Source organism: Notothenia rossii (assembly GCF_949606895.1).
Source record: "Notothenia rossii genome assembly, chromosome: 2".
NCBI classification, from domain to species: Eukaryota; Metazoa; Chordata; class Actinopteri; order Perciformes; family Nototheniidae; genus Notothenia; species Notothenia rossii.
The window spans coordinates 4,647,987-4,663,690 of NC_136904.1; the positions used below are offsets into that span (position 1 = coordinate 4,647,987).

Sequence of the window (15,704 nt, forward strand, 5' to 3'; positions counted from 1 at the left end):
GGAGGAGGAGGAGGAGGACACATCTTCCGTCTCCAGCTCTCTGAAGAGTGACGGGTCTATTGACTTACCTCCAGCATTCAGTAATCTACCACAGCCCTCAGACCGGAAGTAAGAGTCTGTTTCTCCTTCAAACTGACCTGAACTCACTTGATATGTTTTGCATGGTGGTTTGAGCCTGGCACAACAGTGAAGGGAGTACACTAAAGAAACACAGTACAGTAGACGAAGAGTACACTAAAGAAATGCAGTAGAGAAATGAAAAAAAGATCCTCTTCCTTCGTTCCTTGGCTTCATCAGCGACAGAAAATAAACTACTTTAGTGAAATCATTCTGACACTCGGAATCTAGCACTTTGTGTTAAGTTAAGTGAATAAAATACAAACATGTCAAACTATTGATCCTCACAAAGGAATTGTAAAGACTGAAACCTAAAAGCATGACTCAAAAACAGAAAGTTCAGAGCAAGTCCGAAAATCTTTAATCAGGTTCAGCTGCTCTTTTCAAAATCCAATGATGTGTGTAAAACATTTTCTGTTTCTGCAGACAGAGAGCAGAGTCTCCAGTCCCCAGCTGCCTGTCTCTGAAGAGTGACTGGTCTAAAGGCAGACCTCTGAACTTCAGGGATCAACCTGGACCCTCAGAAACAAAGTAAGAGTCTGTTTCTCCTGTGAACTGACCTGTAGAGGATTCAGTGTTTATGTTATCTGATCATCTAAACTGTTATTTCGTGACTACATGAGCGCAGTACAGAAAGAAAGAAGAAGAAAGTTAAACCCTCGTGGCGTGGGTCAGAAACATCTTTTTGAATAGATTTTTTTCAGATGGAAAATAACAAGAGTAAGAACTTGGTGTCCAATACGTTTGAGATCACTGAGACTGATGATAACTATCTAAACACTCAGGGAGAAAAGTACACTAAAGAAACACAGTAAAGGACAGAAGAGTACACTAAAGAAACGCAGTAGAGAAAAGAAAAGAAGATCCTCTTCCTTCGTTCCTTGGCTTCATCAGCGACAGAAAATAAACTACTTTAGTGAAATCATTCTGACACTCGGAATCTAGCACTTTGTGTTAAGTTAAGTGAATAAAATACAAACATGTCAAACTATTGATCCTCACAAATGAATTGTAAAGACTGAAACCTACAAGCATGACTCAAAAACATAAAGTTCAGAGCAAGTCCTAACATATTTAATCAGGTTCAGCAGCTCTTTTCAAAATCCAAAGATCTGTGTAAAACATTTTCTGTTTCTGCAGACAGAGAGCAGAGTCTCCAGTCCCCAGCTGTCTGTCTCTGAAGAGTGACCGGTCTAAAGGCAGATTTATGGACTTCAGGGATCAACCTGGACCCTCAGAAACAAAGTAAGAGTGTGTTTCTCCTGTGAACTCAAACTCAACTTTATTGTCAATCTTTCAGTTTGTGTGTACAGAGAGATCGAAATACCGTTTCCCACAATCCTGTACAGAGGCGCGGGAAGGTATTTTGAGTGGGGGTGCTGAGGTGCTGGACTCCAGTGAACACTATTACGGGCAGAGCACGCACAAAAAAACTCCCCACACGCAAACACACAGTAAACCCGCGACTGTTACAATGAAGGCTCGATAATCAGCTCACGGCATATAGGCCGCTCCCCACTTTACGAGTGGGGAGCGGACCTCACCTCCTCTAGGGGGGTCCGGGGGGATGCTCCCCCGGGAAGATTTTTTTTAAATATTGAAGTTAAAAGCATCAATCTGATGCACTTTGAGAGCAACATTAAGAGATCTATGGATACCTCTCTCAACACCCAGATGAAACACAACTGTAAATAGATGTTCTTTTTCTTTATGGATATTTTACAAATCACTCCCCTTTCAAACTGTATTCTTGTTTTACTGCCATATAGTATTTCATAATTGTTTTTCCTTTATTCTCTTATTTTTTTTATAACTATAATGATCATATGAAGGTGTGCCGCGGAAATAATCTTTTGAATAATTTTTGACCAAACCGTTTGAGACCCACTGAGATAACTTAGACTAAAGTTATCTAAACACTCAGAGAGTCCTTTAGCTCACCTGAGCCTCTCAGTCTGAGAGGACAGCTCTCCTCCAGCTTGTTGTGGAACAAACAGCTCCGTATGTCCGTTAGTGCAGCTAGCTAACCAGATGCTAACAACACGGTCCCTGCTGCTGGCACCGGTCCCTCTCTCTCTCCCCCTCTCTCACACACACTAAATGCGCTATTTCCGCACACACACAGAGCCGCGAGCTTGAATGACACAAGCACACTTTTATTTCCATCCAACTCTCTGATTGGTCTGGTGTCTTGCCTCTGTTGCATTCACTGAACACGGGAAATTACAGTCCTGCCGTCCTTTCTAGTGTCTTGATGAGGTTCACGGAAAGCACGGTTAATGTATTATATTATTGAGGTAGAATTGTCCGGGGCTACAGAAAAAACATTTGGGGCAGGCCAAAATATTATTTTACCAACAATGTGGAATTTATTGGCTACATATTACACAGATTATGCACAGCGGGAGCAGCAATAACCGTCAAATAATAATTCAGACAGGGGAGCTCCGCACCCCCTGCCTGCCGCTAGGGGGTGCTGCAGCGCCCTCAGAACCCCCTTTCCCGCGCCCATGATCCTGTATATAAATAAAAACTTGTATATATATATATAAAAACAAATGTATATGAAAAAATATATATGCAAATATGTATATATATTGTAACGTTCTACAAAGGGAGTCGGAAACAGGCTTTGAGTTATTGGGGTTTATTCACTCCTTTGTTCGCAAAGGGACACAGGTTACATGTTAGGTTGCAGGTCTATCCTCACACACACTGTAATGGCATCAAGGGTTTCCTCTTGCCACTATAGAGCGGGGTTGACGACACGCAATCCAAAACAATAAGCAGCCGAAGGTTTTCAGTCAATTTTTTTAAATGTATTAACAAAAAAGTATTGACTTAAATAGTCTCAAAATAACAAATCTTTAAACAATATTTTGGCGGTATGCTTTCCTATATAAACTAAACTATACTTTGTTTGCAGTCCAATTTGCAACACTAATTTCTGTCGGCAATTTGCGGTCGAAAAACTGTTCCGCTCCCCGTCTCATCAGGTCTCCGAGCACCCCGGCTGTCCTCAATTACCTCACTTAAATACACACCGGAAGGTACACGGAAACAGATCATATTTACGATATAAAATAAACAATCACTTCATCAAAACATCACCACGGCAACACAAATCCCCCCTCCATCACTAAATCATTTATCAAATTATGAATCGAAATAATAACCCTGACTTCATTGTGGCTCTAACACACACTCTACACCCCAACTCACACCCATATATAGGGTCAACGTCACAACGTCCCCGCCCTCCCCCGTCTGCTCCCCCAACCACAGGCCCGCACCCAGACCAGCATCACTGTGCAGCTCTGTGATTCGCAGAGAGACGGGGATGCTTGAGTGACACACTCAGCACCCTATACAGGGTCGCTACAATATATATACACAATCAAGAGACACATTTATACATATGCACACATTAAGACCTGAATAGAAACCCAACAATCAATATATACAAAATAACAGTCACTTCAATATCTTTGGGAAATGTACATTAGTGCAAAATTGTCCAAAGCAGTGTGAAAGAAAAAGTGTCTGGTGCTGGATTTGAGTGTCTGTGTGTGTGGGAGTTATAGTCCAGTGGGGGCAGGGGGAGAGGGGGGAGAGGGGAGGGAGGGAAGAGTTCAGCCTCCCGACAGCCTGGTGGGAAGAAACGTGTTTTAGTCGGGTGCTGCTCGACCTCAGGCTGCGGAGCCTGCTCCCTGAAGGGAGGAGGGGAAAGAGGCAGGTGGAGGGATGGGTGGGGTCACCAGGAATGTTGAGTGCTTTGCGGGTGAGGCGGGTGTTGTAGATGTCCAGGAGTGATGGGAGTGAGGCATCAATGATCCTCTCAGCAGTGTTCGCTATGGTAGTGAAGGGAGTGAGGTATCAATGATAGAAGTACAAAGTAGCATAAAATAGAAATACTCAAGTAAAGTACAAGTATCTCAAAATTGTACCTAAGTACAGTATTTGAATAAGTGTACTTAGTTACTTCCCACATCTGAAATCAGATATGACTTCAATCAATCAATCAATCAATCAATCAATCAATCAATCAATCAATCAACCAATGTTTATTTATAGCCCAATATCACAAATGTTACATTTGTCTCAGTGGACTTCACAGTTTGTACAGAGTATCAGTATGACAATACGACACCCTCTGTCCTTAGACCCTCACATCGTACAAGGAAAAACTTCCAGAGAAACCCCACAGTTTAAAGGGGAACATGGGAGAAACCTCAGGGAGAGCAACAGAGGAGGGATCCCTCTCCCAGGACGGACAGACGTGCAATAGATACCGTGTGTAAATCGAAGAGATAATACATTTGCAACATAGGTAGACCAAATGTTTGGAAATGCATGTGTGTATAATAGGAAGATGAATCCACGAGGATATCCATCCAGGACTTATGATCCAGGACCACAGCCACGACTCAAGATCCAGGGCTCGCGATCCATGACACAGGACCGCAGGATCATCCATGACTCCAGATCCCGGCGTGTATAGACACCAAAAAGAAAGAAATTTGGGGAAGCTGGGTTAATCGGAACATGAGAGTACACAGGTATAGACAGAGAGAAGGAAGAAGTAAGATGTCCCCCCACAAACTAAGCCTATATCAGCAAAACTAGGGGCTGAATCTAATCAGCCCTAACTATAAGCTTTATCAAAAAGGAAGGTCTTAAGCGCACTCTTAAAAACGGATAGGGTGTCTGCCTCTGCTGACTTCAAGTCATGTGCTCATTTCTTAGTATTTGATCCTTCATCTTGGCCTCAGGAAATGCAAGGACTTCACAGTTTTGCCAACAAGTTTTGGAGAATGCAAATCGGAGGCTTAAACCGGGACAGGGAGGTGCATCTGCAGCATCTTCATCATATACCATGCAAGAAGAGGAACTAGAGGACAGTGAAGGAGACACTGAGGAGGATAGTGAGGAAGACTGCACTTATTAAAACCACGCTACGTGTGGGGTGAGTACCAAACGCTGTCTCCTGGTACTCATCTGAGTAACTCACTAAAAAAGTTATGTGCACCCCTGGATATCCGGTCGATGGATGATGACAACAATCCCTGTAACCAGTGCCCTCTCTCTGTCTCGCTCGCTCACACAAAATCCGCTGTGCAACACGCACACAGAGCCGAGGATGGAGAAAACATTTAGAAACTTAAACTTACTTTGAAATTCTTTTTTTTTCCCACCCTATTTGGGTGGATTCACCTATACTGCTATGCCACGAGCCGGCCCTTTACCCGCGTATAGCCGCAACTTGAAAATGTCAACTTGATGGAGAGATTTGTGTGACGCTCTGTTGCACAAACCTGTCAGCGTTGAGATTCTGCTTCTGTCGTCACTGACGTACTGACGTGCTGACGTGCTGACGTGCTGACGTTGAATCAGTAAAGGAAAACATCAGTAGCCAGAGCTTTACAGTACCTCATATTACAGTACCTTTTTTCCCGCTGCTGGAGAGGACGCTGGCGTTGACTGTTCGCCGCTTCTCCGCCTCTGTCACCCTCTATCACCCTCAACTACCATTCGTTCTTCAATCTTTCGAATTGGACCACTGCCCTGCATTTACACATCTTTAATGCAATGCACATTGTTTTTTCATTTTTTACTTATTTTGGACTTCTGCCTCCGTTGCTGGCTGTAGCCGGCTGCCCTCACGTAGCCATCAACGTGCCGGGTGGTTATTGCTATCTGCTACATCGCCTACTGTCTGTCTCCGTCCCACGCAACAACCGTGGACTCTCTCTGCCTCCTGCCTTCATCTCTGGGGTAGATCTGTCCCGTCCCGCTGCTCACATCCTCCTGCCATGTCGTGGATCTTCCTCGTCTCCACAAAAATCCTCCACCTCTGTGAACCTAGCCCGCTAGCTGCTATCTCTGCCATCACACTGCTCCCAGCCATTCCGCCTGTCATCATGCTGAAATACTCCATCTCACAGCTGCTGTCATTGACCAACTCCTCCACTCCGTCTTCCATCTCAGTCATCAGACATCTTGGACTCCTTCGTCGACCCCGCTACATTCACCGAAGCACCCGCCGCAGTTTTGTTTACCTTCAGCACGGACAATCCATTGCATCCATCTGCTCCACGCAACGCACTGTTGCACACATGACGCGTCATCAGAACGCAACTCCTACTGCTTCTCTTACACTCTCCCCCGCTCACCTACACTCCCAGCTGCACGGAATACCTGGAGCGGATCCCACTCCCCTCCGCCTCCCAACACATATAACAAGCCATTTCTCCCCACCATCAAGCCCCCCTCCTCTGCTCCACTGCCCCCCCTCTCATGCCCACCCCTGCGCTGCTAAGCTAGACAACCTCATACCTCTCCAGCCTGCCACCACCCCTCCAACCCCCCGCTTGACCAATTTTGCCCTTCTAAATATACGGTCACTCAACAATAAAGCCCACATCCTTCACAAACTCATCCTGGACAAATCCATCGACTTCCTTCTGCTCACTGAAACCTGGCAACAACCCAATGACTTCTTCTCGCTTAATCAAACATCCCCCCCTGGTTTTAATTACATCACTAAACCCCGCCCCTCACGCCGTGGTGGTGGGCTGGCTGTCATCTACAACCAGAACATCCGGACTACAGAACTCACCCTCCCCTCAGTACCATCCTTCGAATTTCTCGCCTTCAAAACCCCTCCCTCACTGACAGTTATCCTCATTTACCGCCCCCCTAAACCATACCCTTCCTTCCTCTCTGATCTCACTGAACTCCTAACCATTGCTTCATCCCTCTCCCCACGTCTGTTACTCCTCGGCGACCTTAACATCCACATGGACTCCACCACCTGCAAACACGCTTCTGAATTTTCCTCCCTTCTGGACAATTTCTCATTTACACAACATGTCACCTTCCCCACCCACGATAAAGGACACATCCTTGACCTTGTCTGCTCCACCAACCTCACAGTACTCGACCTCCACCCCTGCCCCTTTCCCCTCTCTGACCACAAACTCATACAGTTCACCACCGCCTCCCCCGTCCGCCGCTCCCCCCATCCAGGAACATCACTTTCCGTAATTTACGCTCTGTTGATCCCCAGCACCTCTCCGACCTGCTATCCTCTACTCTCCCCCTGGACTCGAACCTCAGCTCACCCGATGATCAACTCAACCACCTTAATTCAACCCTACTCGCCTCCCTCAACAGCCTGGCCCCCCTCAAAAGGAAAAGTGTCACTTTTAAAACCTCCTCACCCTGGTTCACCCCTGCACTCCGTAAACTGAAGCAAACCGGCCGCCAGCTTGAACGCCTAACCATGAAATCATCCCTCACAGTTCACCATGATTCCTACAAACTCCATCTCACTCCCTACAGAGACGCCCTCAATGCCGCAAAATCTGCTTACCTCTCCACCATCTTCATCGACCCCTCCCGTAACCCCAGGACCCTCTTCTCCACCGACACCAAGCTCCTCAAACCCCGTGCTGACACCCTCTCTTCCTCCACTTCCACTCTATGCAGTTCATTCCTCCAGTTTTTCTCTGACAAAATCACTGCCATTAATCACTCCCTATCCGCTGCATCTGACACACAAACATCTCCCCCAACATCCACCGCCACAATTCCTCCCTCCATCTCCCTTGACCTCCCGAGCCCTCCTCCCCACGGCATTCTCTCCCAGTTCACTCTGGTTACCCCCCCTGAAATACTCCAACTGATCAGCTCCTCCAAACCCACAACCTGCTTGCTTGACCCTCTACCCACCCCTCTTCTGAAGTCCTGCCTCCCCGTCCTCTGCCCCTACCTTGTCAACCTTTTCAACTCCTCCCTGTCCCAAGGAACCGTTCCCTCTGCCTTCAAAACTGCTGCTGTCACTCCCATCCTCAAGAAACCCGGTCTGGATCCATCCTCCCTCAGTAATTACCGCCCCATCTCCAACCTCCCCTTTCTCTCTAAAACAATAGAACGCATCATCTCCAAACAACTCCACCGCCATCTCCAAAGAAATGACCTTTTTGAACCCCTTCAGTCTGGTTTTCGTCCTCACCACAGCACAGAAACGGCACTCATCAAAGTCCTCAATTCCCTCCTCACCTCTGCTGACACCGGTTCCCTCAACATCCTCATCCTCCTTGAACTGAGTGCAGCCTTCGATACCGTGAGCCACACCATCCTGCTTACCCGACTCCGGGATATCGGTATCGAAGGTACTGCACTCAGATGGCTCCAGTCCTACCTCTCCGACAGATCCCACTTCATCTCCCTCAACAATCACTCCTCTACCACAGCTTCAGTCACCCAAGGTGTTCCCCAAGGTTCAGTACTCGGCCCCCTCCTCTTCATCATCTACATCCTCCCCCTTGGTCAGATTCTCCGCCATCACAACCTGGACTTTCACTGCTATGCTGTCGACACACAGATCTACCTCAGCACCAAATCCCCCCACAACCCCCCTCTCACACACATCGAATCCTGTCTGACTGCAATAAAATCCTGGATGCAACACAACTTCCTCAAACTCAACAGCAATAAAACTGAACTCCTCCTCATCGGCTCCAAATGAACCCTCAGCAAAACCCCCAACCTGACACTCACCATCGATGGCACCCCTGTATCCCCCTCCACCCACGCACGCAACCTTGGCGTGATATTCGACCCCACCCTCTCCCTCGACCCCCACATCAGCCAAGTTGTAAAAACCTCCTTTTTCCACCTCCGCAATATCGCCAAACTCCGTCCCTCTCTCACCCGCCCCGCAGCTGAGCGACTCATTCACGCCTTCATCTCCTCCCGCCTTGACTATTGCAACTCACTCCTCTTCGGCATCAGCACAACATCCCTCAGTAGACTCCAGCGTGTCCAGAACGCAGCCGCCAGACTCCTCACCCACACCAAATCATGGCATCATATCACCCCGGTCCTCAAAGAACTCCACTGGCTTCCCGTCTCACACCGCATTCACTACAAACTCCTGGTCCTCACCTATAAAGCCCTCCACCATCTGGCCCCCCCCTACCTCACTGACCTCCTCATCCTCTACCAACCACCCCAGTCCCTCAGATCCACCTCAGCCGGTTTGCTCTCAATCCCCAAGGCCAAACTCCGGAGCTTCGGGGACAGAGCCTTCTCTGTGGCAGCCCCGAAGCTCTGGAACTCCCTCCCCCAAGACCTCCGTGAGTCTGATTGCCTCACCCTGTTCCAGTCCCGTCTCAAAACCCACCTCTTCAACTCTGCTTATCCTTAAACCCGCCCCTCCCCCCTCTGAACCAACATCCTCCTGACTGCTTTTCTGTTTTTGTTTTGTTTTTGTTTTTGTTTGTGTTTTTGTTCTTGTTTTGTTTGTCGACCTGACTCATAATGTAAAGCGTCTTTGGGTCTAGAAAAGCGCTATATAAATCCCATTTATTATTATTATTATATTAAATCAGTGTTGTTAATATATGTGTATGAACCATAGACTCTGTATGGTACAAACAACCGACCTCACTGCTTCCCCTAGCGGGCTGTCCTTTAGAGTCCATGGCTGTCCTTTGCGTCCGCAAAGACCCTCACCCGTCTTTACCTCAGAGCCCGTCTGGTTCAGCATTATTCCCGAGGAGGAGCAGGGTTTTGTGGACCAGACTGAGCGAGTATTTGTGTGGCTACTGTGTTTGGTGTTTTGAAAGTTCCAACGTGATCCACGATGTACAATTGATGAAGACGAGATGCAAATGATCATGAATAGCCCTTAATGTCTTAATTCAACAATCCTCATACTGGCGTATTGGGTATGGAACAGGATTTCAAAATATCGCAATTTATATTGTGTATCGCGATACAAGTTAAAAATATTGAAATATTATTTTTAGGCCGTATCGCCCAGCCCTAATTTTGATGACGTGTGAGTTGCTATATACGATGAACTTGCTGTGTCCAACTTTGAATTATGTTAGGAATCCAGTAGGGCTGCCCCCAGATTAGTCGACCAAAGGTTAGTCGGCCAAAGAGTCTTTGGTCGGTCAAGATTTAATTGGTCGTTGGTCGCTGAAAAAAAAAAAAAAAAAAGATTGAGAAAAAAAAAAAAAAAAAAAAACGGGAAACAGGAGGTGACAGTGAGTCACTTGTTTTCACGTCAGATAAGCTGATCGTTTTAACCATGTCAGGCGTAAAATCAAGAGCTTGGGAGCATTTCGAAAAAGTAACAGACAACCCGAAGAAGGTGATATGCAAACTTTGCAAGCAAATATTCTCCTATCATTCATCAACTACAAACATGACTTATCACCTGAAACATGTAAGTACCGTTCAAGCCATTAAAAGATGGACGCTCTGCGGCTCTAGCCTTAATAAAAAGCCTGTTAGATAAAATGTATTGTCATATTATGGGCTATTAGGCTTAGTGTAAACTTAAATTAATGTGCATTTCTCTCAATAGGCTCATCCACTATACGTTGATAGGGCCACCACATCTACCTCAACTTCATCTTCGCAGCCGCCATTGAAACTCTCACAGACAACACTCGTTTTGAAGCCCCCTCTTTCCGAGAAAAGCAAGAGAGACATCACCGACAAAATTGCAGATTTTGTGGCATTGGACATGAGACCTGTAAACATTGTCGAGGGGGAAGGGTTCAAACAGATAATAATAATAATAATAATAGATTTAATCTGTTAGCGCTTTTACAGGTGCTCAAAGACGCTTTACAGATAATAGTGAAGAAAAAAAGAAAAGAGAAGAAAGGAACAACAAATAAATATATAGTTAAAGTTAAAGTCAAATAATACAAAAACAATCACACATGAAAAGCCAGATTGAAGAGGTGAGTTTTTGTGAGTTTTTTGAAGGTGGTGAGGTCGGCGCAGTCTCTGATGGGTTGTGGGAGTGAGTTCCAGAGGGAGGGGGCAGCGACGGAGAAGGCTCTGTCCCCCCAGGTCCGGTGATTGGTGCGGGTGGGGATGGATAGGAGGTTGGCTTCTGATGAGCGGAGGCAGCGGGAAAGGGTGTGGTGGTGCAGCAGGTCTGTGAGGTAGGGGGGGGCCTGGTTGTTGAGGGCTTTGTAAGTTATGAGGAGGACTTTGAAGTGGATTCTTTGACGGACGGGGAGCCAGTGGAGGTTCTGAAGGATGGGAGTGATGTGGTCTCGGGAGCGGGTGTGGGTGAGGAGGCGGGCAGCAGAGTTCTGGATATGTTGGAGTTTATTGAGGAGGTTGGACGGTATGCCATAGAGTTGCTATTGCAGTAGTCGAGTCGTGAAGTGATGAATGCATGAATCAGGATTTCAGCAGCAGAGGAGGAGAGTGATGGGCGGAGACGGGCAATGTTTTTGAGGTGGAAAAAGGCGGTCCTGGTGATGTGATTTATGTGGTGGTTGAATTTGAGCTGACTGTCAAAAATGACTCCGAGGTTGCGGATGTGAGGGGGGGGAGATAGAGTGTGGCTGTCAATGGTGAAGTTGAAATTCTGGATGTCTTTGATACTGGATGGGGGGCCGATGATGATGATGTCTGATTTGGCACTGTTCAGTTGGAGATAGTTTGTTAGCATCCATGCTTTTATTTCTGAGAGACAGTTGGTGAGAGTGGAGTGTGTTGTGGGGGTGATGTTTTTTGTTGAGATATACAGTTGGATGTCATCGGCGTAGCAGTGAAATTGAAGGTTGTGGCGACAAATTATTTTGCCAAGGGGGAGCATGTAAAGGATGAAGAGGAGGGGGCCAAGCACCGAAACCTGGTGGACGCCTTGGGACAGACGAGCAGTGGAAGAGGTGCAGTTGTTGATGTTGATAAACTGATGTCTGTCGGTGAGGTAGGATTTCAGCCAGGAGAGTGCAGTGTCAGTGATGTTGAGTGATGATTCGAGGAGGGACAGCAGGATGGTGTGGTTGATGGTGTCGAATGCTGCGGTGAGGTCGAGGAGGATGAGGATGTTCAGGTTGCCGGAGTCAGAGGAGAGGAGGAGGTTGTTTGTGATTTTCAGAAGAGCTGTTTCTGTGCTGTGTTTTGATCGGAAACCGGATTGAAATTATGATTGAGATGATGATTGAGATGATGAAGTTCATCGAACCGGGTTACACTGTACCCAAATGTGACACCGTAATGCACGCCATTAAAAACAAATATAACACGACCAAACAGGTACTTTTGGAGAAACTTAAAGCCTGCACAGCAGTCAGCTTTACTACTGACACATGGACCTCCAACCAAATGGATGGTTACATGACTGTGACGGCACACTTTATTTCCCAAAAATGGCAATTACATTCATTCGTGTTGGAGACTAAAGTGCTGGAGGTGAGCCACACAGCTGCCAACATAGCAGAGCGACTCAGCGAAGTGATGGAGGAGTTTGGGATTCCGCCAGAAAAGAGGGTCGCTGTGGTACACGACAATGCCGCTAATATGGTGTTGTGCGCTAAACAGCTATCTCAAAACCCGTGCTGGGGTAATGTCCAGGGAATTCGTTGTGCGGGGCACACCTTGCAGTTGTGCATAAACGCGGCTGTTAAATTAGATCCCATCTGCCGAGTGATTGCTGCTGCCAGACGCCTTGTGGCACACTTCAATATCCTCATACTGGCGTATTGGGTATGGAACAGGATTTCAAAATATCGCAATTTATATTGTGTATCGCGATACAAGTTCAAAATATTGCAATATTATTTTTAGGCCGTATCGCCCAGCCCTAATTTTGATGACGTGTGAGTTGCTATATGCGATGAGCTTGCTGTGTCCAACTTTGAATGATTTTATGAATCCAGACAGGAAGATGTTTTTTATTATGTACATATACCTGCGCTATAAAGGATTTGTTCATCTCAACAGAGGGAAGAGGAACACATCCAGAACAAGAGCTGGATTGCAGAGAGCCAGTCAGACCAGCACTGTACGAAGTAAGTCTACATATCTGTCTGCTGGGGTCTTCACGTCTGAAAACAGGATTCTTCCTGGTTTATTTGTTACAGCAAAGACACATTCATTCTGAACCCTTTTATTTATTTGTTTTATTTGTATTACTCACACGTTTCCTTCTCTTTCAGCAGATAGTGGTCTGCAGGAGGTTTTAGATGAACACAGGCTCAGTCTGAGGAGGAGATGTGAACGTGTGACTGAAGGAACTGATCAAAGTGAAACCCTCCTCAACAGGATCTTCACTGAGCTCTACATCACACAAGGCCAGAGTGAAGAGGTTAATACCCAACATGAGGTGAGGCAGCTGGAGACAGCTTCCAAGAAGAAGCCCCTCCATGAAACTCCAATCAAGTGCCAGGACATCTTTAAAGCCTCACCTGACCAACAGATTCTCATCAGAGCGGTCCTGACCAACGGAGTCGCTGGAGTTGGAAAAACCTTCTCAGTGCAGAAGTTCACTCTGGACTGGGCCGAGGGTTTGGGAAACCAAGATGTCAGTCTGGTGATCCCGCTCTCCTTCAGGGAGCTGAACCTGATCAAAGGTGAGCAGTACAGTCTTCTCAGGCTGCTCCATGTTTTCCATCCAACCTTACAGAAGCTCACAGCAGAGCAGCTGGCTGTCTGCAAAGTGCTGCTCATCTTTGACGGCCTGGATGAAAGCAGACTTTTTCTGGACTTCAGAAACAATGAGGTTGTGTCTGATGTCTCTCAGCAGTCCTCAGTCAACGTGCTGCTGACAAACCTCATCAGGGGGAAGCTGCTTCCCTCGGCTCTCGTCTGGATAACTTCCAGACCTGCAGCGTCCAATCAGATCCCTCCTGAGTGTGTGGACAGGGTGACAGAAGTACGAGGCTTCACTGACGCCCAGAAGGAGGAGTACTTCAGGAGGAGATCAAGTGATGAAGACCTCTCCAGCAGAATCATCTCTCACATCAAGAGCTCCAGGAGCCTCCACATCATGTGTCTGATCCCAGTCTTCTGCTGGATCACTGCTGCAGTTCTGGACCACATGTTGACTACAGACCAGAGAGGACAGCTGCCTAAGACCCTCACTGACATGTACTCACACTTCCTGCTGGTCCTGACAAAGAGGAAGAAGCAGAAGTATGGCGAGGGACATGAGACGAGTCCACAGCAGCTGACGAAGGCTGACAGGGAGGTTCTTCTGAAGCTGGGGAGGCTGGCGTTTGAACATCTGGAGAAAGGAGACATCATGTTCTACCAAGAAGACCTGCAGCGCTGTGGTCTGGATTTCACCGAGGCCTTGGTGCACTCAGGAGTTTGTACACAGATCTTCAGAAGAGAGAGTGTGATCTTCCAGAAAACAGTCTACTGCTTTGTTCATCTGAGCGTTCAGGAGTTTCTGGCTGCAGTCTACATGTTGCACTGTTACACCATCAGGAAAAAAAAGGTACTGAAGGACTTCCTGCAGGGAGACTATAGCAACAGGTATAACAGGTATCAGGATTACCCATCCCTGGATTTCTTCCTGGAGGGAGCCATGGAGAAATCCCTCAGAAGTAAAAATGGCCACCTGGACCTGTTTGTCCGCTTTCTCCACGGCCTCTCTCTGGAGTCCAACCAGAGACTCTTAGGAGGCCTGCTGGGTCGCACAGACAAGCGTCCAGAAACCATCCAGAGAGCCATCAGCAACCTGAAGAAGGCAAGAAATCCTGAAATGTCTCCTGACCGGAGCATCAACATCTTCCACTGTCTGACAGAGATGAAGGACCACTCAGTCCATCAGGAGATCACAGATTTACTGAAGTCAGAGAACAGATACGAGAAGCGCTCTGGGATCTGCGTGTCTTCTCTGGCCATCATGCTGCAGCAGTCAGAGGAGTTTCTGGATGAGTTGGACCACGAGAAGTACGAAACATCAGAGGAGGGACGACAGAGAGTGATTCCAGCTTTGAAGAACTGCAGCAAGGCTGTGTGAGTCCAGATGTGATTAACTTTATAAACGTATGTAGATGTTACATTTAGTTTTTTTGAATAAACACTATACAACTTTTTGCTGTTTCAAATACTGTTTCAGCAAAATGTAATTATTCTAATAATTAGAAATGTTTCAGTTTTTCTACAAGACCTACAGAATCCCACCAATAACAGAGGTCAGAATGTGTTTTAACGCTGATACACAGATAACATCTTTTTCGTGATGTTTTGTTGAAAATAATGCAAAGTAAATGTAATGTTTCCCCTTGTTTTATAATAACATATGCTGTAATATATGTGTCATTGTAGATATCCTAACTGTGGAATCTCAGACTCTGACTGTGAAGTCGTGGCCTCCGCTCTGAAGTCTGACCCCTCCCATCTGAGACTTCTGGACCTGAATGGCAACAAGCTGCAGGATTCAGGAGTGGAGATGCTGAGTTCTGGACTAAAGAGTCCAAACTGTAAACTGGAGACTCTCAGGTCAGATCACTGGCTGTAGTTCATGTGGATTTTTATTTATTTATCATTTATATTATTTCTAATTCCATAGTTTCTTTCTAAATGGCTGAATATTTTAAAGAACAACAAAAAGCAGAGAAAGTAAATGTGTGACTCTGAAGTCCAACCGCTCTCATCTGAGACATCCTTTCAGCCTTCACTCTCACTGTGCTCCATGAGTCAGTGAGGATGCTGTCAGTACTGATGAGCTGTGAGGGAGATGAAGGAGGTCAAATGTGTTGCTGAGAAAAACTGCTGCAGAGAGTTTGAGCTTATCAATTGTTTTGAAT

General features: G+C 46.5%; 1 protein-coding gene across 1 annotated transcript; it reads left to right on the forward strand.

Moving 5' to 3' along the window:
- Positions 1 to 4: 4 nt before the first annotated feature.
- Positions 5 to 15,415, forward strand: LOC307027954 (protein NLRC3-like; the record flags this gene model as incomplete). The annotated part of the gene is made up of 5 exons (XM_079662648.1): positions 5 to 108; positions 1,258 to 1,362; positions 12,889 to 12,956; positions 13,104 to 14,910; positions 15,223 to 15,415. Exons 2-5 carry the CDS (start codon positions 1,325 to 1,327, stop codon positions 15,413 to 15,415), a joined length of 2,106 nt encoding a protein of 701 aa, XP_079518774.1. The 5' UTR covers positions 5 to 108; positions 1,258 to 1,324.
- Between the last annotated feature and the right edge of the window lie 289 nt (positions 15,416 to 15,704).